This window comes from Rousettus aegyptiacus, unplaced genomic scaffold (assembly GCF_014176215.1).
Source record: "Rousettus aegyptiacus isolate mRouAeg1 unplaced genomic scaffold, mRouAeg1.p scaffold_m13_p_13, whole genome shotgun sequence".
Lineage (NCBI taxonomy): Eukaryota > Metazoa > Chordata > Mammalia > Chiroptera > Pteropodidae > Rousettus > Rousettus aegyptiacus.
In genome coordinates this window covers 56,575,833-56,602,267 of record NW_023416288.1, presented here as the reverse complement: position 1 = coordinate 56,602,267, position 26,435 = coordinate 56,575,833, and the positions used below count along the sequence as shown (strand labels likewise).

The following is a 26,435-nucleotide window of genomic DNA, read 5'->3' as shown; positions in this document are numbered from 1 at the left end:
CGGGGAAATCCGACCACTCGGAGATGACCTATGACACCTAAGGGGCCACCATTTCTCAGGTCCTACACCTGCCAAGCCTTTCAGTCTCTCGAAGAAGATGGAAACCTGCAGTTTTATGAGAAATCTTTGAAGCTTAAAAGGTTAACCAATAATTTTTAAATGTTTGAAACACCGCGGGACCAAACCAGAAACATCTGTGCGTGAGCTGAGGGTCTGCAAGCTCTGAACTAGATGACCTCTGTATTTTTTTACAAGTAAAGACCCTCGAGCCCAAAACATGGTCCAGCATAGTTCAAAGACTATGTACTTGGAGTGAAGACCAGGGCTCGAATCTCTCATCTGCAGGTCATTTTGTGCGACCTTGAGTTTTGTTTCTTACTCTTTTTGAAACCCAGTGTCCCCGACTGTGAAAGACAGTAATTACATACCCTCTGTAAAGTTTCCGAAGGGAATAAATAAGACTATAGATAATACATGAAAATCGCCTGGTACATAACAGGAACTCAATAAGTGTCTTTCTCCTCAAGGCCGGCAAGTTCATGGTATAACTGAGAGAAGCCACAAACCCCTATCTCCTGAATCTGGCTCGGTTCGTCTCCCCACTGGGTCCCCGTGCTTCCTGCTCTCATTTTCAGAAAGACGAGATATGATTTACTCTGGAACCTTAGCACAAGCCTAGGATTTTAGACGCCTGCTCAATTTACCTCTTTTCCCATAAATAAGCCCCCTTTGCCCTCTATAGTTCTAATCTTTCCTCTCTGGATCAGAAGTAGCAACCGGTGTGAAAGGAGACCATAACTCTGCATTACGATCCCCTAAATCATACCAGGCCCATCTGTGAAATCCAAAAAGCACACAAGTCTCTGCTTTGACATTCAATGCCTAAGGAAGGTGTTGTAAAGGTTTTATTATTATTCAGCTACGGTGAGGCCAACAGCTCAGAGGTGATTGCCACTGAAAAGACAGTTAGTTACTCACAGTTCCCACCATGAAGGAGCAGGTCACATGACGCAGGGCCACACGGCGGGGCACCAGGGTCGGTAAGGAGGCAGAGGGAGCGAGAGGAAAAAGTAGGCAAAGAGCCTCTGCTGTGGTTTCGGCTGGTAGGAAAGAGTGAGGTGACGAGCGAGGTGACATAAGCAGGCTTAGGACTGGCCCCTTGCGTGGGCACAGAAGAGAAGGTCAAGGTGCTCAGAGGGGAAAAAGGCTGCGGGAGATTAATGCGTGCCCCGGTACCCCAGCCCAAAGCAGGGTTAGGCATGCTGCTGAGACAAAAAAAAAAAAAAAAAGCTTTTTTTTTTCTTTCCAGGTAAGCACGGTTGATGGCTTTAGTCTCTAACATCCTGGGTATTCTTTCTGAGACTAAATGAAGCCCTACTCTGTGTGAAAATTAAATTTGAATGCAGAGGTCACAGTGGAACCAGGATGATTTTGCTTGAGCGCATGGACCTTTATCCCCCATTCCGTCGGGGCTCTGGAGCGTGACTCTGCGTTAGGCACACTCTGGAACCGTTCCCACGAAGACATACTCGTCGTCTCTCCCGGCCCCGGTCCAAGGCTCGTCCTCCAGCACCCGCAACGGGAAAGCAAAGTCCAAACCACAGTCTGAAATCTACTTGGGGAGCAGTCATAGGAGTCAACAACAATAGCACTCAGGTGCCAGAAATCTCTAGAAAGTACTGTTTTCCTTCCCGTGACTGACTGAAAAAACAATTACATTTCTCAATAGTCCTTCAGCTGAGCCTGGATTCAGCACCAGATAACATGCAAACCGCTGTTCTGAGGCCTCTTTTGGTTCAACTAATCATAAAAGAGCGGTGAGGCAAACATACACAGATCCACGCGCACTAAAAAAAAAGGCAGAGTGCTTCCAAAACCACGTGACCAGGGTTTGAAAGACCAGACGACATTTCACTATTTAAGAAAAAAAAAATATTTTTATTTGCAAGAAATGGAAATACAAAAGAATAACAATCTCAACCCATTTTCCCCCAAGACTAAGTACAGGTTACAAAGCATTTATTTATTTATTTATTCATTCATTCATTCATTTATTATTTACTTATTTATTCGTTCATTCATTCATTTCGGTATTTACTTAGCTATGATAAAGAATAAAAAGACATTGAAAAAAAAAAAAAGCACAATACAACAGATACTAGACTCGCAGCGCATTCAGACGCAAACGCCGCTGGTCTGTGATCTGTCACACGAGAGAGGAAAACCCAGCTGTAGAACGGACGTTAAGGCTCACGGACGATCACAGTCCAGGGTCTGCTCCACGTGGTTTAAACAGGGGCACTCTCACGCTTTGTCAAAGAACGCTGGCGCTCTCCATAGACATTTTATCTGAACGAGAGCGTTTCTAAGCAGTGTAGGCCTTGGGTCCACGATGCCAGAAGTTCGTGTTCTCGCCCAGCTGGTGAGCAAAGGGCAGGAGCAGAGAAATGGAGCTAACGGCCCTGGGCTTTCCTTCCCGGGAGGCAGAGCCTGCTAGCTGGGACTCACAGAAGACTGGGTGAGAAAGGCGAGAGAGAGGAGGTCTGGAGGAATCTCCCCCAGCATAAAGCAAAGGACTGACCGCTGCACGGCGGGGCCAGCGCAGGGGGCAGGCCTCAGTTCCTGCCCAGAGAACCGAGAAGTGTATGGCGGGGTCACAGAAAGGGATCCGCCCATCCAGATCCACAAAGCGTGGCGCTTCCCAACAGCAGTTCGCTGTTTCTCCGTCTCCAAATAGCTAGTTGCCCTTGTTTTTACTTTCTATAAAATTAAAAGACTTCCGACTTAGGTAACACAGCACCTAGCTCTTAGGAAGTGTGGAAAGAAACGTTTTCCCCTTTCTTTTCGAAACTAAGACAAAATAAGGCATTCTTGAATCTTATGTCACTGTGGTGACTGCTGACCACGAATCCCCAAAAAGGCCAGGCCCTTGGGCACCCAGAAAACCTGCTGGAGGTTTTATACTTTAATCCTGGCTGGCCGTTTTTGGATGTGATTGCACCTCTTCAAAATGGGATTTTTCTAACGGACATAACCCTGTTTCTTCTCCCTTAATGTATAAATCCGACCCTCGCTCACTTTAGAAAATTACTTTTGAGCCTTTAGAAAAAGTTATTTCTCCCACACCCACTTCAATCTAATACTACAAGACTATGTATAAAATCTCCCAGAGACATGAGAGTCCTCTGTCATGCCGGATTCATATATAAGGCGCATGTAAGGCACAAACGGATGTGTCTAAGACAAGAGGTGTGTGTGTGTGTGTGTGTGTGTGTGTGTGTGTGTGTGTGACCGACCTTGCACTTAGGCCTTTTGAAGAATTATTGATTAATGCTCTCTCCTCAGCACCCTTATTCCCCACGGCCTCACACAACACTCTTCCTCAGGACTGACTGACAGAGACTGACTGAACAAGTGAATGGAAAATCTGGAATCCGTCTCGGGCTCCTCCACAGCCCCCATTTCACAGCCTCCTGCTCTCTCCTCTAACTGTCCCCCCCACCCCCCACCCCAGGGGGGCTTATCCCATCGCCTCCCAATTGTCTCAGCGGAAAAGCGCTCAAGTAAAATGACTCGCTGTGCACGCGCCGCTAATAGTTTCACAGGTCCTGCCGCACTGCGAGCAGGCATGCTGGTGTCTTTAATAAAGGTTTCTCGAAGGCCGGAGTCGACAGAACCAGAGGGGGAGGCGGGACGCCTCTCCTTCCCCCTCCACTCTCCATGGCCGGCACGGATGGAACCTCTCTCTCCTCAGCGGGCTGTCCCCGTTTGTGCACTGTGCTGGAGCACACACCTCACTTGACAGGTGTGTGCCCTCAGCAGGGCCGGCCCCTAGAGGCCTCGGATTCTGCTGTGGTTTGGCTTGCTCCGAGGAGTTAAGCCGACCTGAAGGTTGCTTTGACAATCCTCAAATTAGGTCTCCACGTCAGAATCACTTATATAATCGAAAAGGTTATCTCATTTTGCCTGTGCTGGTGTCAAACCTCACCCCTGCCCCTTGCCCTAACGGAGCGCCGTGGTTCAGCTGTCAGAGTTTTTAGATAACACATTCTTCACGTGAGCTAGGCTCCCGAGCCGTACCACTCCACAGGAATTCTTTCCTAAAACTGGCGCTGAGGCTTTCCTTTTCGGTATCTATTTCTAAATGCAAAGTCTAGAGCCGTGAAAAGAACCACACTGAGGGGTCTGGGTTACTCAGGTCTCATCCAGTAAAAACATACACGTTCTCTGAGTTTTTATGACGCCTTCGCTTGGGCAATCAAACCAAGAAAAGGAAAAGGGAGACCTGTTTGCACGATGAAAAATATAATTAACCTATTTATAATGAACTTATTTATGCTCTACGGTTTATGGCTGCGCTAAGGTTCACATTTTTTCAAACTCAAAATTCGAATCCAATGCCAGCCACTATGAAATTGTCTGGTCTAACCAGGTATTACTGACTAGTCGGTGGGATCACTCGGGGGGGGGGGGGGGAGGGACCAATCCACTGATACCCTAGGCTTACCCTGGGCAGAAAACGTGCACACATCCGTTAGTTATTTGGAACCCCCGTTTCCCAGGGAGAACACCTTGCGGTCTGAAGAGAGAGATGTCAAGCAAGGGCAGCTAGGGGAGAAGAAATCAGCAAGGCACTGAGGATGGTGGCTATCAGTTTGCTACCCTTACCCTCCTCTGTCCTCATGCAGAAGAGCAGGTTTTCCACTCTGGCTAATCCAGGAGCCTTTACAACCTGCCCTGGTTCTGGTGTGGGGCTGGTACAGAGGCTGACCCATCCTCACACTCTGCCCTTAAACACAGACCCTTTCCTTCCATGTCGTCCAAATACTACTTGAGTTAATGCCACTGTTTTACCTTCTTAGGCCCTCAGAGTCTGCCTGTGCCTGATAACCACATGCCATCTTTAAGAGAAGGATGGGTCGGCAGTGGCTCGTGGTTACCAGACACCAGCCGGGCCCAGGAGGGTCTGGAGCAAACGAGAAGGACAAAGGGAAGAAGAGAGAAGCGGGAGCAAAGCAGGGGCGGGGCGGCGCGGGCAGGCTGGCCACCCGCATTCCCGCACCACACAGATGGTCTCAGCTCTCCCCGGCCAATGTAAGGGACAGCGAGAACTGTGCTGGGGACCGTCAGGGTCCCCAGGACCACTGCAGTCCTGATCCGGTTTTCGCACACTGCTGAGAAGACGGACTTGGCCACCTCCCAGTCTGGAACTCTCTCCCCATCGTCGTCAGGAAAGAGAAGTGTCACTGACAGCGAGCCCTAGGTGTACCTGGACAGGCCAAACAGAGGTCTGTTGATGAGGTGTGATGGCAGATGTTAATGACACTGAATCCTGAACCTGATATGGAATCAAAGGCCCAGGTGTGGGCTTAATCCCTCTTAAGCATAGGTTCCAATGGCAATGTGCAGGAGAGAGAGAGAGAGAGAGAGAGAGAGAGAGAGAGAGAGAGAGAGAGAGGGAGGAGAGAGGAGTTAAAGCTAAAGGCCTTTCAGCTACTACTAAAAATATAATACAATATATAAGCAAATTTCCTATACAAAATCTTTTACAAGCTAGGGAAAAAACACTTGAGGGGAATCTCCTACAGTATACAATAAAAAGGCAATTTCCATTTCTTATCTGTATGAAAGAGGAAAGTTGTTTGTTTGTTTTTTTTTAAACTACAAAAGTTACTTTAATCACTTAAAAATAAAAAGTAGGTTGGGGGGGTTAGGTTATATATCTTTGGGTGAGCTGCAAAGTAGCCAAACCTGACCATAAAAGGTAAGACTGTGGATCTACAAACGTCACCTACTCCAACCCCAGGAGCAGACCTCGGGGCCACCCCCTGTGTGGAGGCAGGAGAGTAAAGCAGGGGGCGGAGGGCAGGAGCAGGTGAGACGAGCCGGCAAGGCTGTCCGCAACGCCTGCTGTCTGTTGTCCAGGACAGGGCTCCCTTCTCCGTCACGGGCACGGGGCAGAAGAAGCATCTGGCCATGGGGTCGCAGGCCCGAGCAAGGCATTGCTCCAGCTTTCCCTCCGAGTTCTTTCTGCAGGAGGACACATGCTGATGGGGCCTCCAGCCAAAAAGGAGAGGAAAAGGAAATGAAAGCTGATGTGGAGGACCGGCGATCCCGGAGCCCAGCCGCCCTGCCAGCAGCCGAAGGCCAGCGGCAGGCGTCGGGAGCCTGGAGGGAGGCCTCAGCGAGCTAATAAATACTATTTACAAACGGGGAGGAGAAGCCGGGGAGGCGGCACTATGGGCGTGTGGGGACACAGGTTATGGAGAGTCCTACAAGCAACAAGACAGGGTAGGTTCGCCTGGAGTGGAAAAGCCTGACTCGTTCAGGCATTGCACTTGCGGCCTGAGAATACGAAAGGGCGGGCCTGGCCCCAGCGCCGGAGGAGGATGGTGGGCGAGGGCCTGAGGGCTCGGGCAGAGCAGAGGGGCAGGGCGCGCTCACGGGACGCCCTGGCGCTTCCAGGGCCGACGGCGGAGGGCACACCGGAGACGCGGGCCGAGGAGGGCAGAACGTCAGTCCGCGCTTCGCCAGATCCCAGCGGGCTTCCCGGTGTTTTATTGTTAAGAGTCTGGGGTCGAAAAATGAATGAAGAGTCATCTGTTCTTTCAAGAGGTGGCGATACCTCCAGGTGAGAATCAGGCAGCATCTTTTTGGCACTATGGGTCGGAATGAGCCTATTTGTCCCACCTGACCCTAAAGTAACTTCCTATGGCAGTAAGTGAAGGGGAGGGAGAGAAGCCAGGCTCCCTTCTGCAGGGAGGGACCTGGCCCCGGAGCGGAAGGCGGAATCCCAAGCTGTCCTCCCACCCCAAACCACACAACTGCTCCTCCCCGTCTTCATCCGGATCAGCGGCAAAAGGGAAACGCTTATGACAAAGGTGGTTCGGGGGACACAAAAGTAGAGTGGGGGGGCGGGGGGACCACCTCTTCAGAAGGTGGCGTTCACTCTTCTGTCGAGCTCTACGACCTTTAGTGTTTCGTTCCCCTCCAGTTTGGCGCCGACCCTGCGAAGGCATCGAAAGGAGAAAGAAGTCTTAGCCCCAGTCACCTAAGACCTCACACTCGGTAGCGCAACACGATGGTTACACGCTGGCAGCTCTGCGCCTGGCCCAAGCGCGGTTCTTGTCCCTTCCCACCAAGTAGTGTCCTCTGTTCCCAACGCCGCCCACACCCCAACCTTAACCCTGAGCCTAACCTCCCCCGTCCCCCCCTGAAAAAAAAACTAACTTGAAATAACAATAAATACCAGAAAATAAGTATGTTATCGAATTGTGTAACAGCTTAGAACTCTCCAGGCATTTGGAGGAGGAATATGAGGGCTTTGGGATCCGGGCGACATCCTAGAAAAAGTGGGATTTCAACAGGGCCTTGAACAGCTGAGCTAAAGGGGGGACGACTTGTGTCATGAGCCAGTAATCAGGCCGCTGAGCCTCCTATAGCTCCCAGGGGCAGCTCTGCAACTTCTCTATAATAGGACTAATAATAGTGCCCAAGCTCTTAGATTATTTAAAGGGACTTCTATATCCTATTTGCCTAGTGCTTAAGATGGTTAAGTGCTGGTACGTGATGAATATGCACGTATAACATAAGCACGTGAAGGTACGTGTAATGATGACCCTTCCCCCAGAGCATCAGGGGAAGGAAGATGAAGAACCGGAAACAGAATCTCCCCTTTGCATCGCGAAGGCGTTGTTTCCGGGAGGGGCGGAGCTGAGCTGGGTCCCCGACCACAGCAGCAGACCCGGGAGTGTGGGCGCCTCTCTCGGCACCGTAACGGTGCTTGTTTCCATATGGAAACGTGGGCGTGCACAGCGCCACTCGGACGGTGGCCCTCAATATAAGTACGTAATTATATAATTATAATTAATGCCCGTTCGTTTACATGGAAGTCATAAAACCATACATTGGCCTGTAGCGTACGAGATGCGCATCTCTGGTTGGAAGGGAGCTAGAAGCCTCACGAGGCCGCACGTGCTGGGCCCCCACACTGCTGTGACCAGGCTGTGCATTTCCTCATGTGGCTTTTAGGGGCATGAGGACGAGATTCCTGCGCTGTCCCAGCTTCCTGGAGCCACCACTGCCAGCTCCCCCGTGACACGGACATCGGGGGCTGTGCTGAGGCCAGCGTGGGCAGGCGGTGGTCCCTCAAGGCCCTAGTCCTCGAAAGAAGACCTGCCCGAGGCCTGTGGAGGAGGCCACGCCCCGAAGGCCAGGCTGCCGACTCATAACCTGTGACCCGAGCACGCGAACGAGAGGACCATCTGACTCACAAGTGCTGCTGCAGCTCCAGCAGCACCGACTTCTCCAGGCTGGTCTCATTCGCGAGAATGAAATGGGGGAGGTCCATGTCTGGCCGGGGCTCCAGCCCCGACGCCCTGAGCAGGGCAGAGCCTCGGTCCCAGCGCCCGAGCTCCCCGGCCGAGGCCGGGCTGGACGGCTCCTCCAGCGGAGAGTGCTCCTCGTAGATGAGCAGGTTCCTGGACCTCACTGAGGACAGAGCAAAGTAACGGGTGTTGGGGGAGGGGGAGGACAATGAGGACACACCACATGCCCTCACTCGATGCCCAGGGCTAAGGACAGGTGACAATTCGTGGGTTCTTATTGCCCAAGACTAAGGGAACCCACTGGAGTTCGCCTTCTGTAAAAGCTTCAGAGTTTCAGAGTTTTGTGCATTGGAAAATTATACCGATTGTGCAGTGCTGGAAGAATGATAGGAAAGCAAATAAACAGGAAGCAAACTGCCACCCCCCATGCTCTGAAAATAAACGCCCCTCCTTGCCCACCCCAAAGTGTCTGGGGGAAATAATTCATGGAGAATGGGAGTCAAACACTTGGAGATGCCCGGGACCAGCAAATAAGCATCCCCACCGAGCAGGTCTTGCAGGGAGGGAAGGTACAAGGACAGGAAACAGGATCTCCATTTAGAAGCTGGAGTGAGGCCACGAAGCCAAAGCCATAAATCACGATGGCAGGGACAGTCTCCTTTGTTTCATAGGATAGTTGCATTGCTAGATGACTCTGTAGCAATTTTCCAGAACACAGAAACTAATGTCTCATTGGCTTCTACTTAAATTTAGAGAAATAGTACTTTGGCAAAAAAGGAATTCCGAAGAGACCACTGAAATTATTTGGTTGAAATACTAGCATTTTCGTCATATACCTGGCAGAGACACTCTTGTCTGGTGAAGATCACAGACCTTTCGGAATTGCAAAATTGTGTCTAACCCAAATCCACACTTGGTCTTTTAGTGTATATATGTATTAGTGTATGGATTATGCCCCCTACATACTTAAAAGAGATCAGTGACCTAGTGAGACAATCACATACTTCTTATCGAACACTCGAGTCTCTCAATTCTCTAAATCTTAGGCATAATGCTCTCTAAGATAGCTCGACGCTTTAATTTCATTTTACAAACTCTTAACTATGGTGTGTATGATTCCACTGCATGGAGGCAGAAACGCAGCAATTCCCATAAAGTGTCATAAAAGCTTAATGCTGTCTCCCCCCAAAGCCACATCCCTCCCCCTCACCAGAACTCAAGAACTCAGAATTTGCCGGTTGCAAGTGGCAGTTTGCACACTGTGCTGCTCCTTTGAGCTCCAGTTCATTCCCAGTGGGCGAGGGGCAAAGGAGGGACCCGGCAGCCTGGGGCTCAGACCCCACACGTCTCTCCTCTCTCCCTTGGAGAAATTACATTTTCACCACTTTTTTAAAATCAAGACTTTCACGTGAGACTCCCTTCAGAAAGCTGAGCTTTCGGGAAGCTGCAGAGACCTGACACCGGACACTCCCCCAGTCGCCGGGTGCGGTCTTACCGATGGAGGCTGTGTACGGCTCCGGCACGGAATGCTGGCTGGGCAGGGCCATCTTGGTGGCAGAAGGGTAGGGCCCATAGCCCTGAAAGAAGCTGCCAAAGGCCACGGCAAAGCATAGCACCACGACCTGCAGGGCGAGGGGAGAGCATGGGGAGCCGTCAGTGCCAAGATCCCCAGAGCAAACCTGGGGGGCCCAGGGAGACAGAGTCCCGTCCGCCAGCCCAGCAGGCGGCACCCACGGGTCCATAACGGTGACCTCAGAGCAGAGAAACGTTCTCGGAGTGAGCCGCATGCCCCTCCGATTCACAGCGCTTGGGCTGGGCGAGTGGGGAGAGACGGAGTGGGGAGTGGGCGGGGGGGGGGGGGTCATGCCGCCGTCCCCTCGGGAAACTCACCATGAGGCAGGTGCCGGTCTGCGTGCCAGCCAACTTGCAGGTGCGAGAAACCTTGCCCATCACCAAAGTCTGAAGCTTCTGCAGTTGCTGGAGGAGAGTTCTGTAAAGGCAAAGGGCCGACACCATGAAGGGCGTGTGAGGGAGGGGACGAGGCATTGGGTGCTCTCTGGCCCCGAGCTTCAGGACAGCCGCCGTGACTTTGAGCCTGAACTCGAACAGAGTGCCGAGGGAACGTTCCCTGGGGAAGAAGAGGCGGACGCCCGCGCTTCGCAGTGCCGTGTTGCAGAGCTCCCCAGGGCTCAACTCAGCCACGTCCACGGCTTGTCCAGCCCCTGTGCCGTGCAGAGTTAAAGGGCGAATGCCCCAGAAGCTCTCTGACTTGTCGGGACCTGTCTGTCGGCCACTGAGAAAAAGAAAAAGCATGAAGACCATTCTGACGAGCTGGTGATGGTGACGCAGGGAAGACTCATCCACCCACGAGAAGAGAAACATTGAAGACGACGAAAGAAAGAAGAGAAGGAAAGAGAAGAAGAAACTGCCCTGCAGAGAATGATGAAGGAGCGGCCAGAGGCGGCGACTATGACTAGAAATGAGAACATGTCGCTGAGGGGCAGTCACTCGGACAGCGGACTTGCAGCGACAGAAAGAGAGAAAGAAGGAAAACAAGGTGGCAGGGAGGATATGGCCAAGGACAACTCAAGCTCATGGTCCTTGAAGACTCAGCATCCCGCAGCCAGAAATGAAGCCAAAACACGATCAAGTAACTGGACACGACTCAGAGCCAGGCCCTCGGGAACCAGCCTCCGATACAGACCTGATCTTCCTCCAGGAAGAGACAGAACAAGAGTTTAAAAAAACAAAAAACAAACAAACAAACAAAAACAAGTTGTTCTATTTGTAATATTGGACAATGGTGCACACCCGTAAAAGGGTCTGAGATGAGAACTGTATATTCTGCTCTTTGTGACATCAGGTCACAGAAAGAGCGGATGGTGACATTCTTTGCAAGTCCCGAACACTTGCAGCACGCCCTCCTGAACCAGTGCCCGCTGGGTGGGTTTTGCATAAGCAAAGCGGAGTCGAATCTCCTCCTCCTCTCATTCCTATGCTTCGACCCCAGTGCACAAGGCAAAGCGAAAAGATTTTCCAAGCAGATGCTTTTCTTTGCGTCTCAAAGATTTTCAGAAAATTCAGGTTGTGATGTAACTTTAGAAAGCCAGACAAGTTCTCTGGGAAACAGCCAGAACTCTGGACTCTCGTAACTGGCCTCTCATCCCAGTCTTTCCCCTGAATAGCTTTCAAATGCCACAAGGACAAGCATTTTGTCCCAGGGTTTGCAACTTCTCCCAGACAAGTGCCAATGAAGAGTTCTGAGTTGAAGCCAAGCAAGGCCGGGTTCACCACATAACGATCCTGCTTTCAGCAGTTACCTGGGCAACTGTAGGGGCGGAACGGGAGCCGGCCCAGCACATGCCATGCGGGGTCCCGTCTACTCCCTATTTTTACCTTGTGCGGTAATGTAAGCAAAACGAAATCATTCATCCCATCGATTAATACTGCTCCTTTAAATTCTATTAATACGGAGGTCTTTTTAGTACTTCAGCCGTACACTTTTTGCTTTAGGATTATGTAGATGTATAATCACATATAGTTTAGATCTAGTTCGTATTTATGTACATTCACGCAACACGGTCTTTAAAAGACTTCCGTATGTTATTCGAGGCTTAGAACATCAGTAGTATGATTAGTTTAAAATCCACTTTGAAAAAATCTTGTCATTTGCAACAACATGATGCCTTTGGCGGACATTACGCTAATAGAAATAAGACAGAGAAAGACAAACACCACGTGGCATCACTTACGTGTGGGATCAAAAAAAAAATGTTGAACTCATAGAAATAGAAAGTTGAAAAGTTGTTGTCAGGGGTGGGCGGTTGGGGGGAAACAGGAAGAGGTTAGTAAAAGGGCACAAACTTTCAGTTATTAAATGAGTAAGGTCTGAGGATCTAATGCATCGCATGGTGGTTACGGTTGGCAACACTTTATTGTATAACAGAAATTTTCTAAGAGAATAAAACTTAAATGTTCTCATCAGAAACTTTAAAAAGCACGTGAGGTGTTAGCTGCGTTAACGCAGAGTTTCACAATGTAACTGTATGTCGAATCATGCTATACACTGTAAATGTGCAATTTTGTCAACTATACTTCAGTAAGACTGGAAAAAAAAATTGCAACTAAATTGCAGCAAGCCTCCCCCTTCCCCGTCCCCCTTTATTGTACCTTTTCTCTCTTCTCCCGGGACCTCTCAAGAGCACAGCCTCACCATGGCATGGCCGCCTGGAGGAAACCGAGAGCTAAGTGACCCCAAGATGCGGCAGGCGGGGCACACATTTAACTGACCACCATCTGCAACGCCAGCCCCAGAGCCTAGCTGGGTGCTCCCTGCTGCTGTCTGGAAGTCAGGCGTACAGGTGAGCCCACAGGTAAGACCACGGTCGACCATGTGGCACGAACCCTTCTTTTGCTCTTGCATCCTGGCCACCTCCCGCGGTACCAGGTCATCAGGTCTTGACTGGCAGCTGAACTAAGGAAAGGGGTGTTCCTGAGTCACCTGCTGAAGAGCCACATCTGTGAGCGCTGGCTGCCACTTCCCTGAGCGCCTCAGCACCCACAGGGTGCTCCTGCAGGGTGCCAAAGTTCAGCCATGCTCCATACACAGTGGGGGACGTTTTCCGGCCAGACTTCCCTTAGCATCTTTCCATATGTCACCAAAGCCACTTACTTCTGCTCCACAGACTGAAGGTGTTTTTAAAGTGAAACCACCATTTCCATTTTTACCGACGGTCCCTACCTGCCCGCAGCCTCCCGCACTTCCCCCTGCCCACTCCCTGCTCCCGCCTGGTCTCCGCAGCACGAACGACCGAGAAAACCAAGTGTGTACGATGTTCAGAATCGTTCCTCCCTTCCCACTCTGGTTGAGCTCACCAGGCCTGGTACCTGGTTCTCTAGAATGAAGAGTCCCCCAGGAGGCTCCCCAGTCCCTCCTTAAAGCAGACCTCTAGCAGGCCAGGCACACCTAAAAGCCAACGGTAGAATGCCTGAGGCTCACGGTGGCACCCCCAGCAACGGGTGCCGAGTGCTACAAGTCTGGAAGACGGACCGTTTCAGCCTGGCTGGGCAAGCGGAGGCTTCGTGTTCAGTGGCTGATTGGCATTTCACTCGGTATTCATCAGCGCATCCTCTCCAGACTCAAAGATAATTATATCCTAAACCCACTGCAGATGAAAACGGTCGTTTAGTGGTCCCTGATTCCTAACAGTTTATAATCCCACTCTTTAAGATCAGCAAACATGTAGTTTAAAACAGATTTTTTTTTTTTTTAGTTTGAAATGTCGGTGGAAAGCAACGGCGACGTGTAACGTGCTGCTTTGCTGCTGCTTCCCCGATGCGGACGGGCGGAGATGACCTGGACTGACGGCGAGGATGGCTCTTCCTGCGCAGGCCCCGTCGACCAGCCACTGAGTGATTCTACCCGAGGAAAGTGGGTTGGCTCCCCCATCCCAAAAACCCAGCTACACTTCTAGGGTCCGACACAGTTTATGAAATTCATATACGTTCATATAACAGAAACTGATATTCATCAAAAAGAAAAGAAATTAACAGTGATCGAGGGCTCATTGCTTCAGTTTTAGGAGGTTCATATGCAGAGATACTAACTAATTGCCTCAAAAACCTATAGCTAGTGAATTGGAGACTTAAGGTGTAAACCAAAATCAGATCGCACAGCGTGTGTACTTGCCAACACAATACAGCATGGTACCCTAATTTATAACCTACTAAAATTAATATCCAAGATTCTAGTTGGTTAAGTAGACTTATCTGAAATGCAGTGACATTAATACCATATCAACGACAGCCCAACCAAGAGATATGTCCATCATTAGGTCACTATCAACAACACTCAAGCCACAGATAAAACCCAGTCCAATGGCAACGAGATACAGACTAACGTCTCAGTGACAGTGATACAAATAAAAACAGTAAAGGGCACGTGAACATTTTGCGGCACACCTCCAGGTATGCCAAGATAAAATGCAAGTAATAGATAAAAGAATCTTTTATGGCAGCTGCTACCCTGCTCACACGAAGGACTGGCTAGAGAAAAGGCAGCCATCAGATGAAGCGAAAGAACTATTTTAAAACTCAGGCTATAAAAGGTCAACCACAGGACAGATCCCAAAGTGCATTCAAAGCTCAGTATATCACCGTATTCTACATCAACAGAGATCATGGCTAATTATGGCTTAATGAATTCTCGGGCTTCCGGGAGCAAGGTTTTAATTTAGAGAAAGGAGCACTCTTAGCAAACACTGATCTGGGCCAAGAGATTTTTCACAACTTGTTAAATCAGAATGTCCAACACTCAACTGAAAATGTGGATTTTTTGTCCTGTGGTGAGATGTAAAAATAAACTCCGTGGCTGTCCTCATACAGTTCCTTGCAAAAGAACAGTTGAAAGAAGCTGCCAGCCTCGCCCAAAATAAAGCATCACCCTGTATCTTGCGAGGCGTATCAAAGGAAATTGGGCAAAACATTCGAAAGTAGCCGAGAGTGTGAGACACAATCTTATAACTGGGAAATGCATCCGCACGCTCATGTGTATTCTTTACATCGGATTTAATTTCATACTCTTCTGTTTCCTTCATTGAGGAGGTAGGAGGGGGGAGGGAGGGGAGGGAGAGAGAGAGAGAGAGAGAGAGGGAGGAAGGGAGGGAACAGTCATACAGTTATGTATTATGTATGTTATATTTTGAAATTGCCAGTACCTAATTTCCCACTGGAGTCAGAAACCAGGACCCAGCAACGAGAATAAACTGATGGTTCCCAATTACTTGCTGTGCCGGAAGCTTCAAGCCTGGCCTTCTCTACGGACATACTTTCTACTGAACCTCGTAACACACCGTACTCAGCAATGGAGCTAGCTGGGCTATGGTACATGTGTATATAAACTACTCTCCAGGCAAATCGGCCTCCTACAGAGATGAAGAAACTTTTTCTACATCCTTACGGAAGTACCTAGAATAGTATTTTCCAAATTCCAAATCATGAGCCACTTAGAGGGGTCGTGAAAACTACTGGGCGGTGACTGGTATATAATGGAACAAGTAGAACATACAATTATCTGAGGGCATCACGCATAGTAAATAACTACTCATTTGTGAGACGGCCATATTAGTTACATATATGATGTGTGAGTACGTGTGGCGTGTCTGCGTTACCGGAAAATGGAAAATGTTTGCGATCGAAAAAGTCTAAGTGCCACTTATCCAGTGCAGACACGAAAAAGATTATATATCAGTGAGTATCAGGTGGCTTCAGAGCTAAGCATCCTTGTCCCACTGCAGGGAAATCTCACCTGAATCCTCCCCACCCCCACCCCATCCCACCCAAGTCTTCTGGAGTCAGCATCTAAGAAGACCTGAGGGTTAGGAAGACTCTTCCAAAAGCAGAATTCCTGGGGTGGGGGATGGGGAGGTGGTGGGATACAAACGAAGTTAACTAAAACTTAAGGGTTCCGAACACAGCGTACCGATGTCTAAGGAGACTCGGGGACTTTCTCAAGGACTTTTAAATACTGAAATGTGACGCATACAAATGACAATCACGTTCTACTAAAACCCTAAACTTCGAATGAGTGCTCGCTTATTTACGATCTTTTACATAGGTTGTGAGGGTTGTTCATGGGGCTCTAGCTTAAATGAAAAAGGAAAAAAAAATATATAGATTGTTGCCTTTCTCTTTCTGCGTTAAGTGCTACATTACAAGAGGTTTGTTTTGCAGGGGCCAGAGGGCACTTCTGACATACTCAATTACCTACGTGCCCAGAACACAAAAATAAAGTCCTAGAATGTTTTCTGGGGCTGCAGAATTTCTAATTTTATTACCACTAAATTATACTAAAATACCTTTCTACCCTCTCTGGGGAACTTAGTCTAATACCCAATGATCCTTTGAAGTCTGAAATATTTTCCCCTGAAAAGGAAGCTTATAGTCTTCACATCACTAGAAGTTAGAGATAACAGAGAAATTAAAGGTGAATTAAACCAAGATAAAGATCTATAGAGGAGTAACTTAGGGTCCTGTCAGTGCTTAAATGACCTCTGTGTAGAGCAGGGGTCTAAAGAGAAGAGGAGAATTCACAGGGGAAAGACCTTGATAGTGTGCGGGGAGCAGATACACAACTCTGGGGCAAATGACCCAGGTGTGTGGCTAAGACAAGCAAAGGGGGAGCGCAGTGGGCTTAGCTGGACGGACCTTTACCAGGAGCTGCATGTAGATTTTAAAGAACAAGAAGAGTAGAGGTAGATGGAGAGAAGGAATATAGCTAGGGGGAAGGTCAAAAAGGAAAACGAAGAAATCCTTATTTCCGATAGCACTGGGGACATGTGTCGGGACAGGAAGACCCTTATTCCCACGAGGTCTGAGGAAAGGCTATAAATGAGGCCCACACACCGCACATCTCTTCACCCAGCATACCCCGAGGCAGGCAAACTCTGCCCATAGGTGCCCCCGCCACCTGCTCCCACAATCGCCCTCCAAGGCCAGGTTCAAATTCAGTGTTCTTGGACTCCCCAGCGTCCCCTGCCAGAAAGCAGTGGCATGGCCAGAACTGGTGCTGACCACAGCCTGCTCCCCTGCCCTCTCCGCCTCCGGCTCCGCCCCACGCCGGCTGGGGGAGACAGTCCTCCTCGGGTCTTGAACTGCTACGGGTTTTACTGGCGGTGCCATCGTTGCGAGATGAGGTCACGCATCCCCCTGAGCAAAAGGCAGGTTCCTTTACCACTTGCTACGAGAGCACGGATCCCCCCAGCTCAGGGCTCCCCCGCTGTGACACACACCCACTGAGAGCACAGCACCCACCCAGATGCGCCGCGGAACTTGGGGGCAAGGCGAGCCCACGCAAACGTGCCAGGGCTCGTGGCGCTTGCTACTCTGTGAGCAAGCGAGTCCCTCGTTTCTGACGCAGGAATCTCGTGACTTCTGTAAATCAGATCAAATGGGATCCCAGAATGTACCCTCTACGAAGGACTTCGGGCAAACACCTGCCCAGATTCATGCTCCATACTCGGCCCTCACAGAGAGCTGTCTCTGGCTGCCCCGTCAGCCTTGGGGGTGGCCGTCTGGTGGCCTGGTCTACCCTTCGGAGAATGGACTCGGGGTGGAGAGCCGCACAGGCCCTGGGAATGGACTAGGACCCTTTGGGTGGGGAAGTGAAGGATCCGGGGTGCTGGGGCCTGGTCCGCAGGGGTAGAGTGAGAGCTCCGGACAGACACACCCTCTTGGTCCTGCCGACCACTCTCCCCGTGGAGAGGGGCAGGGCTGGGGGGCAGCCAAAGCAGCATCCTCTAAAACATGGGATGGAAAGCGAGGCCCCTTGTGCAGGCATAAAGTCGGCCCTAAGCCAGGAAGAGCAGTCAGTGGTCCTCAAAGGGACACAGGAAAGGGTCAAGGTAAGGATGGCTTTAAAAATTAAGTAGCTGAGTTCTCATCCCCATTCTACCTCTAGATGTCTGGCTGACTTTGACCTCGCTGGGCCTCAGTTTCCCAGTGATTCAAGTTAAATAAGATTCTCTCTAAAGTGCACTTCAAGTCTAAGCACCTTTTGATTCCAGAAACCAGTGCTCAAGGTTGGGGCCTCACAGCAAAACAAATGAACGAACGGAGCAAACCGAGCCCCGAACGCCTAACGCGGCCGCGCCGGGCAGTGCGCGCGCATCGCTCGCTTGTTCAGACGAAAAGGCTACGAAGGGGAGAGACGGGGTTTCTCAGGAGTGAGACCAGGGAGGGCCAGAGGCGAGCGATAGGCACGGGACAGCCAGGAGGTCCACGGGCGGCCCACGGCCTCGTCGGCACTCAGCAAGTGAAAATGTATTTCCTGACAAAGCACAGAAAGGGGATCCCCCGGGAAACCATCCCTCTCATCTCACACGTGTCCTGCAATCAGGGGCTCACCTCAGCAGAGGAGCCGAGAAGGTGCTCTCTCAGGGTCAGCTCTGCGCCCTGCGGCTCCCGGGGGAGGCTGCGGCGGGGTCTGGAGGGTCCTGCACCCCCTCCCCCGGCGCCATGCTCTCAGCCAAAAGGCTCTTCTCACCTCACACCACTAATGCGCGAGGTGGCCGCTGCTGAGCGCGGGATTAACCGAAAGGCCTGGGATGGCTCTAGCCTGGGCGCTCACTCCCAGCCGGATGCAAAAGCCCCTTGTGGGCACAGAAACAGTCACACGGGAAGGGGCACGATTGTTCTTTAACTTGGTCAGTGCCGAAACGCCCACTCGCCTTTCCCGCCACATCACGCCCTGTGATGCGAAGGCGCCCGAAGTGTCCCACCCCACTTCTGGCGACTCAGGATCCTGTTCACATATAGCAGTCACTTCTACCTCTGTCCGGAGGCTACCTCGGAAGGACAATGATACAAGAGGCATGAGCAGGAACACAAACACAGGTGTGTGTGGCTCGTTAGGCCCCGCCCTGTACTTAGTTCACACACTGGGCCACTTACGCATGTGACCTGAACCAAAGGTCCAAAAGTCTCCCCTTACCACACGCCCTGAGCACCAACTCCTCGTGACTGGTGGAGGGCCGGAGACCGCCCAGGTTTACCTCACAGTCCCTCCGGCTGGTGTCCCCTGGGCAGGGGGCCTCGGCAGCCAGCAGAAGGGAAGCGGGGGAGGGAGCCGGAAGGGCCGCGGGCCCTGCTCTGTGGCGGCGAGAGTGGCTCCGCTTTTATTTCTTGACCTCGTGAGCCAAAACGCGTTAAAAGCTGCTGGACTTAGAAATCAGAACCCTAGGAGCATCCCGATAAGATAATCGACAGGAAGATCGCAGATCAATCGATCGTCAGCCATTACCACCTGGAAAGTTTTGTGCCCTCGGAGAGGTAAGTTTTACAGAGGGGCCACAGCAGAGGCTCCTGACAGTCCAGGGGCAGAGCAGACACCAATATCATGAGGGGTTTTTTTTTTCCCCATGGTGACCCAAGTCAGTTAAATGGCATCATGTAAAGACATAAGGAAAACCATCGCCGTCTCTCAGAGAAGGACATGAGACATGCTGACCCCAGGCTCAAACATGCCACTGTGTTCCCATACCTCATACTGTATAATTAACACCATGCGAAAATCACTGTGGCCATTATTTAAAACGATAAAAACATTTGGCAAAACACGGATTGTTGGTCCATGGAATCAGATGCTCCTTGAGCCAATGTTCCTCAGATGATGGCTCTTCCTCAGAATCTGAGAGAAATAAGAAGCCTGCAGAACTATATTTATTGTTAAAAAAATATATATATAGCGCCAGTGTATTTTATTAAGTAGAAAATTCCTTGATGAAAGAGTATTTCCACTAGAAACACATACATATAAAATATTGCAAAATGTAAACATATCTAGGGAAAAAGGATTGTAATTCTTTTTAATTTAACTGTATTTCTAATTTTTTTCTACAGTGCCATGTGTGGGTTTTGGGGCAGGGGGAGGGGGTTAAGTTTTAAGAGTATGAGACAGCATGTTCATTCAGCCTGAGAGGAGAGGAGAGGAGAGAGCCTTCATCACCAGTACCCGCTGCGCCCTGCAGGGCCAGTGCTGTGCCTCTGCTGCCCCCGTGTGGCATGGGGAGACCTGACACCCGGAGCGCCCCGTGATCTTGGATCGTTCCTCTTTTGCTTTCTCCAATTCATGGCCTGGATGTGTCCCCCCTCATGAACACCAGTCTTCCACAGCAGAAAGTGCTGGGAAGGGCGAGGCAACTCCAGTCTGCTCAGGATGCTAACGTGATGGGTACGGAGTCTGGCAGGGGTCAGGACCCAGGGAACCCCTTTGGCGGGAATGAAGGTGGCGACACGAAGGAATGCGGCCTTGGGAGACTAATGGCCTATGGCAGCTGTGGAACCAGAATCCTAAGGTGGTACTGGAGATGTCTCTTGTCTCCTCTGCCTCGGGGAATGAGGGAGATGCCACGTGGAGCCCGTGATGTCCCCTTACCTCTACAGTGAGTCTAAAGGGCACCTAAGGTGACTGCCCTTGACCTGCCGCTCTATGGCACACACACGCAGAAATGCAGAGGGAAATTTCAGTGGGGTCACAACATCCAATACTCCCCCTGATGGTAGTTTTAACTTTATGACGAGGTCAGCGTGCTGTTCCCGCTACAAACCATGAAGATTTAGGAAACGGGAGTCACGTTTCATGTTCTTATTAAGGGATATGCAAACAGATTTAACCTGGTCCCTTAGCATTTGCAAAATTGTTAGCGGGCATTAACAGGATGTCCAAACAAATGCTTTACTTTCAAAGCATAGGTATGCACCACGTACACACACGAGCACACACATTCTGTTTGAAACTTCTCAATTCTTAACCCTAGACCTTAACCTCTTTCTCTTGCATATGACCGAGGGCTAAAGCTCAATATGGAAGCTCCGGGGTCAGACTGCCTGCATTCAATGCCTCTCTCGCGTTTACTGTGTGACCTTGGGCAAATCGCCTAACCTTTCTGGCTCTCAGTTACCTTCTCTACATCATGGGGACAGTAACAGAATCACACTCAGGGGACTGCTGGACGGTTAAACGAGTTAATATCTGTAAAGTGCTGACTACAGCGCCTGGCACAGGAAGTACTACTGGAGGAACTCACTCCCTCGCTCCTTCCTTTAGGGGCATTTCAAAATGGCTTTGACATGTCACTAATTAATTAGCTAAATTAATTTTTTAAAACAGTAATTAAGAAATACATTTGATTTGTGATGGGACACACATGTGTCTGTGTGCACATGTATGTGTGCGCACATACATGTGTACACATGTACACATGGTGTGCGTGCATATGTGCGTGCATGTGGCGGAAACAGGTGGGTGAAGAACGGCCATCCTGAGCACCCTGGCACAAGTGTCCTGCCAGTGTGATCACCCCCACTTTCCTTCCAGCGCTGGTCCTGGATCGGCCCCCACATCCCCCACCTTCCATTAGGCAGGTTGATCCACTCCGCACGCCACGACGCTCACCTGTTGGTATTCTCCAGAACCTCGACCTTCTTCCGAAGCTCCAAGTTCTCAGTTGAACAGGACTCCACCCTGCGGAGGGGAGAGAAAGAAGAAAATTCATTTTATCGGGAGAGCAAACGCTGAGCCAGGAGCACAGAGGAAAGTAAGTGGGGGTCAGAGAAAGAAGACAGGGAGTCAGGTCCTCTAGGGAGCTGAAGGGAAAACTTTGGCCAACCTGAGATGGGAAGACGCATGAGGAGACAGAAGAAAAAAATAGAGTTGAGCAACAACGTGTCTTGAGACTAGAAAATGAATAGGGATGGTACAAAATATTTAGTGTGTTCCAGCCTTGCTTTCTCTCGCCTTTTCCCTACCACTCACGACGCCCATCACACTTCCTCCTCTATACTACGGGGGAGCCAAATGGTATTTAATCCGTATTTTCCTAACAACCCTCTTGATATTCTAGGCTTTCCAGAAGAGCAAAAGCTGCCTTCCAGTGTTTTTGTGAAGCGTCACTTGCCTATAACATGGATTACAGTGGACAGAAAATGACGACTGCCAACATGACTTTTTTCACTCGCCGACTGCTTTCTCTAGGGCGTGAGGGAGTATGGCCGACAGGAACTGATTAGTCAGCCCTGCTCCCTCCAGCTGGGACGGAGCCTCTCCTCCGAGGAGTGGCAGGAATGGGCGAGAATGGTAATATTTGTACTTGTTTGAAAGGAAGACTTCAAGGACTCAAGGATCTTTGGCTGGAAACGGTGGGATACTAATGCCTAGCGAGACTGCGCATACTTTTTACTTCTCGCCTTATAAGGTTCCTCCCCGCACACCACTAGGTGGCAGGCGAAACACAGCTTCTACACCACTGGGTTTTGCTGGTAGCCAGGCTGAGAACTTTAACTGCTTCTCATGGAAAGCAGATGCCTTGCACGCTCCCAATTCTCTATGTATATTGCCCAATAAACATAACCAGTTTGGCGGGAGGCTTACTTTTTCTCCAAGCTGTCCATGTATTCTTTCTTCTTTCTCCTACTTTCCTGGGCAGAAATCTGAGACATAAGGGAAGAAAAAGGATTACGTTCCAGTTATACCCGTAAGCCACTTACGTAAATGGCAGAGGAGGCCATTAGCACAGAAATCATGAAAGCCCCGTTCCTTTTCAGCCACTCCCCCATTTGTTTATTCTGCTGGCTCAGCTACTCATCGCGGCTACCGTCCTTTCTGGTTTCAACCAGCCTACGCTCTCACCCGCTTCCCATCAAAACCAGCACCCCCCCCCCCCCCGTGGGAAGGACAGTGGGCCGGAAGTCAGAACAGAGCAGGTGGGCGGCAAACCATCAGTATGGTCTTAGAGAGATGATTTCAACTCCATGGACCTTAATCAGCTCAACTATAATGTATAAAACAAGACAGTTGGGCTTGGTCACATAGCAATTCCTGGTGGTTCTGCACACGTGTGAAGAATTACGACCAAGCTCTGTCCTTCTTCCTCTCTTCGCCTCTTTCCTCCTGCTCTGCCCATGCCTTAGCCCCGCCCCTGGGCCTCGCCATCCCCTAATTCCCACTCTAGCACCATAGGACTAGGAGGCTGCTAAACCCCAGTACAGAGAACAATGGTCTGCAGAATTTAAAAAAAAAAAAAAACAAAAAAAAAACAAAAAAACCCACTGAGAAGAAAAAGTTAAGCAAGGACCCAGGGTGTATCTATATTTTCTATTTATATATATATAAATAATATATACTATAAAGGCCTACTAGTGGGAAATAGTGTGTATATAAAACAGAAATTGAAAAGGCTGAGCCTTTTTTAAAAAAATCAATTTAAATGAGGGTTCTAATATGTTCCTCCCACCCCTGACTGAATCATCTTTGGCACCTGGGAGCGTGCCCACCCAAACTGGGGATCCACGGACCCGGAGGGCGGATGGAGGCGGTGGAGGAAGACAGGGAGGGGCAAGTGGTGACTGTGCTTCTAGTCCTGGGCCGAGTCTCGGTCCCCATCGTGGGACGGGCCAGTGTTGGCCCATGGGGAGACAGGGAGGGCACATGGCCCCATTCTGCTCACGGTCTTTGCTCACAGAAGTACCTAGCCTTGAAGGGCTCACCTTATTCTTGATTTTCCTCCGGATTTTCTTCAGGGCCTTCTCCTCTGATTTTGTCAGAGGCAGTTTGGTGGGGATGGGGTAGCCCTCGGCGATCAGGGTCCTCTTCTCCTCCTCCGTCAGGACCAGCGGGCCTGACCCCTGCAGTTTCTGTGCAGACCAAGAGGGCAGAAAAGGGTCAGAGAAGAACGGCTGGGCACACTGAAGCCACACCTCCTGAGGGGGCGAGAAGAGCCTGTTATAATATCTTGCAAAAGGCTGAGCGAAAAGGATGCCCCCTGCACTTCCGCTGAGGATCGGGTATCCCGAAGGAGAAGCAAAGATGGAGAAGTGGTATAACCCAAGGAAGTCAAGGGAAAGGTACAGAAACCTCCACCTGTTACTTCCTAGAAGGCAACCCACTAGCAACAGTGCCAAAGGTAAGAGCACGGAATTCACTTCCCACCTCTCTAAAGGTGCCTGGCCTTGGGGTGACGACAGGTTCCTGTGAAGCTCTGCTCTGCTCTGCTTGTGGGAAGGGGTTTTGTTGTTTCTGAAAATGCCGTTTTGCAAGATGCTCTCTACTCTCTAGGGGTCACTTCCTGCCCTCCGCTTACTACTGATGGGTCAGGGCGCCCAGGGCTGCACCTGCGGGCGCCTCCCATGGACGGTTCTGGCTTCGGTACAGTCCCAGATTGACTATCAATGAAGATGACAACTGTCGCTCGTCTCACTTAACCCATCACGGAATAATGTATCTAACTAGTCAAACAACCTGAGTCCCTAGTGTGTACTCGGTCCACGCTACGTGCACAGAGGACTCAAACCAAACTCCTGCTCTCCAGCAGCCTGTGACCCAAGCTGAGACCTGACTGAACACATGAAAGAATGACGGCGATTAAATGACACCCTGCTACATTAACTCAACGTGCACTAAAAATTTGGAGAACACTTATATGAGTTTGAGTGATGCAGGGAGGGCTTGGGATAGGAGATAAGACTTGAATAAGGCCTCCTGAGGGGGGGGGGGGAAGGAGATGATTTACACAAGAGAGGGGGACATTTTAAGCAAAAGGCAATAAAGTGAAGGTGCTGCTCTGCCCGGAGTGGGTAAGGAGTTCCTGACACTGCAGAGCGTGGAGACCCTAACACAGAGTGGGCCTGACAGCACGGGTGAGGGACACGCAGCTCGGTCCCTGAGGAGGGCGTGGCCCTGGGAGGGCTTCCTCCGCGGACGTTCACCGTGGCGGGACCTCAGATGTACAGGACGAAAAGCTAGTCTAGTGGTCGGAGGGGTCGAGCTGGAGTGGGGAAGCCAGCGGCAGCGTGGAAATTGTAGATAACCCCCCTGTCCTTTGGAACTGTGATATAAAAGAACGTGGCCGCCGATCTGGAACTTTCTGGGACCAGCCGAATTCAAGTTTTCGAAATTACGTTGATAAGATGGTCCTTATAGCATTTTTAAATAGTCTCATTTCGTTCATACTTTCTCTACGTATTATAAATGTAGTAAGTTGATTATAATTTTATCATTCTTAAGATTTCACAGAAATCAATTAATTAATCAATCAATTAATTCCTTATTTGGAAGATGGTGCCCTTAGATATGTTAGAGATGGATAATGGCTCATGACTTCTAACCAGTCATGAGTGACAAACGGAAAAGGTGCGAGTCCGGAGACGCCGGCACAGACTTACGTGGGGTGCTGTGAGCAGCGGGGAACTGGAAAGTGTGGAGGGGGCCCGCACCACGGCTCGGGCTGCACTGTGCGCCTGCGCCGGGCCGAAGGGGTGCAGGCGCGGGCTGGGGCTCAGGCTGCCCTCCGAGTCACTGCTGTGGCTGCTGGGAGGGGTGGGCGGTAGGTGCAGGTGGTCCATGGAGCCTGGGGGGAAAGGAAGCAGATTTCATCCATCAGAGAGCAGCGACGCAGGGCTCGGGGAGGGCCGAACGACTGTATATCCAACACAGCAGAACTGGGGACCGCTGGACATAAAAATGAGGCAGCTCCTTGAGCTGATAAGGAAAAATCTCCAAGATGCACTGTTAAGAGGGTGGAGGAAAATCGAGGTATAGTACGGTGTATAAAGTAGCTCCCCTTTTGTATGAAAAAGGAAAGACAGAGAAAACAGACTTATATTTGCTTGTAGCTGCATAAAGAAACCCCGGATACTCTATAAAAACTAAATTACGACCTAATGGCGGGGGAAATTAGGGTAGACAGGGAACGTGTTGGCATAACTTTTCACTGTATTTATTCAGGATCGTCTCTATAGTTGGACTTGTAACCTAAGCGAATGTATTATGACCTTTAAAAAAAAAAAAAGAAAAGTAAAATCTGGGAGCCCATGAGGCTTTGAGAAAAGCTTATTTGTTTCCGGAGGAACGTGCATGGTGGGGCCGCCGGCGAGATGCCAGGCATTCTTCATTCACAGTACTGAATCCACGTGTAGATAAGTAGGCCTGGAAGATAGATGGGGGGCAGAGGAGCTTTGTCCTGCAACGCTCCCCATCACCTGAGAGTCCACCCCTCGTCCGTCCTCAGGGAGGTACACACACTCTGCCAGGGCCCGTAAGCCTCGGTCGGTACCTCAGGCATCCCCAGGGCAGTGGGGAGGGGCCCCTAAAGAGAGAATCCACTCTCGGTTCAACCTGACAAGAGAGCTCTGGGGTCTCGATCCTTGTTCTGAACGGTGGATCTTTCCACTGTGCTCGAATACCTTGAGAGCCAGCTGCTGTTACTGAGCAGAGGCACGTGACCTTGGTCAGCCTTTCACACCACACCTTCCTGGGGATCCTGGGACAATGCAGCCTTCAGCAGAGCGGCTCTGATCTGGGCACAGCGTCTGGGTGCCTGGGTGCCTCACACATGCCTGGCCTTGCTAGGCCAGAGAGCTGCTGGGGGCTGGGGGCTATGCAATAAACCTGAGCAGCTCAGGGGGTCCATGTGGCAGGCCTGACAAGTCCAGTGACCAAAAGTGACCACACGGGATGATCCGATCACAAATTTCTAACTGGGCAGGTCACAGCGGGCAGTCACGTCCCAGGCCTATACCTTCCTTAGCAAAGGTCAGTCTTGACCTTGAGTGAGC

General features: G+C 50.4%; 1 protein-coding gene across 3 annotated transcripts in view; it reads right to left on the bottom strand.

Moving 5' to 3' along the window:
* Nucleotides 1-1,909: 1,909 nt before the first annotated feature.
* Nucleotides 1,910-26,435, bottom strand: part of CREB3L2 (cAMP responsive element binding protein 3 like 2) — a 187,887-nt gene continuing 163,361 nt past the window's right edge. For all 3 annotated transcript variants that reach the window (XM_036230849.1, XM_016122874.2, XM_036230850.1), the window contains 8 exons: nt 25,044-25,228; nt 23,370-23,516; nt 22,255-22,313; nt 21,280-21,348; nt 10,218-10,317; nt 9,823-9,949; nt 8,274-8,490; nt 1,910-7,007 (listed from right to left, as the gene is read on the bottom strand). In XM_036230849.1, coding sequence (XP_036086742.1) covers nt 6,932-7,007; nt 8,274-8,490; nt 9,823-9,949; nt 10,218-10,317; nt 21,280-21,348; nt 22,255-22,313; nt 23,370-23,516; nt 25,044-25,228 — 980 coding nt within the window. In that variant the 3' untranslated portion in view covers nt 1,910-6,931. The remainder of the gene's footprint in view (nt 7,008-8,273; nt 8,491-9,822; nt 9,950-10,217; nt 10,318-21,279; nt 21,349-22,254; nt 22,314-23,369; nt 23,517-25,043; nt 25,229-26,435) is intronic.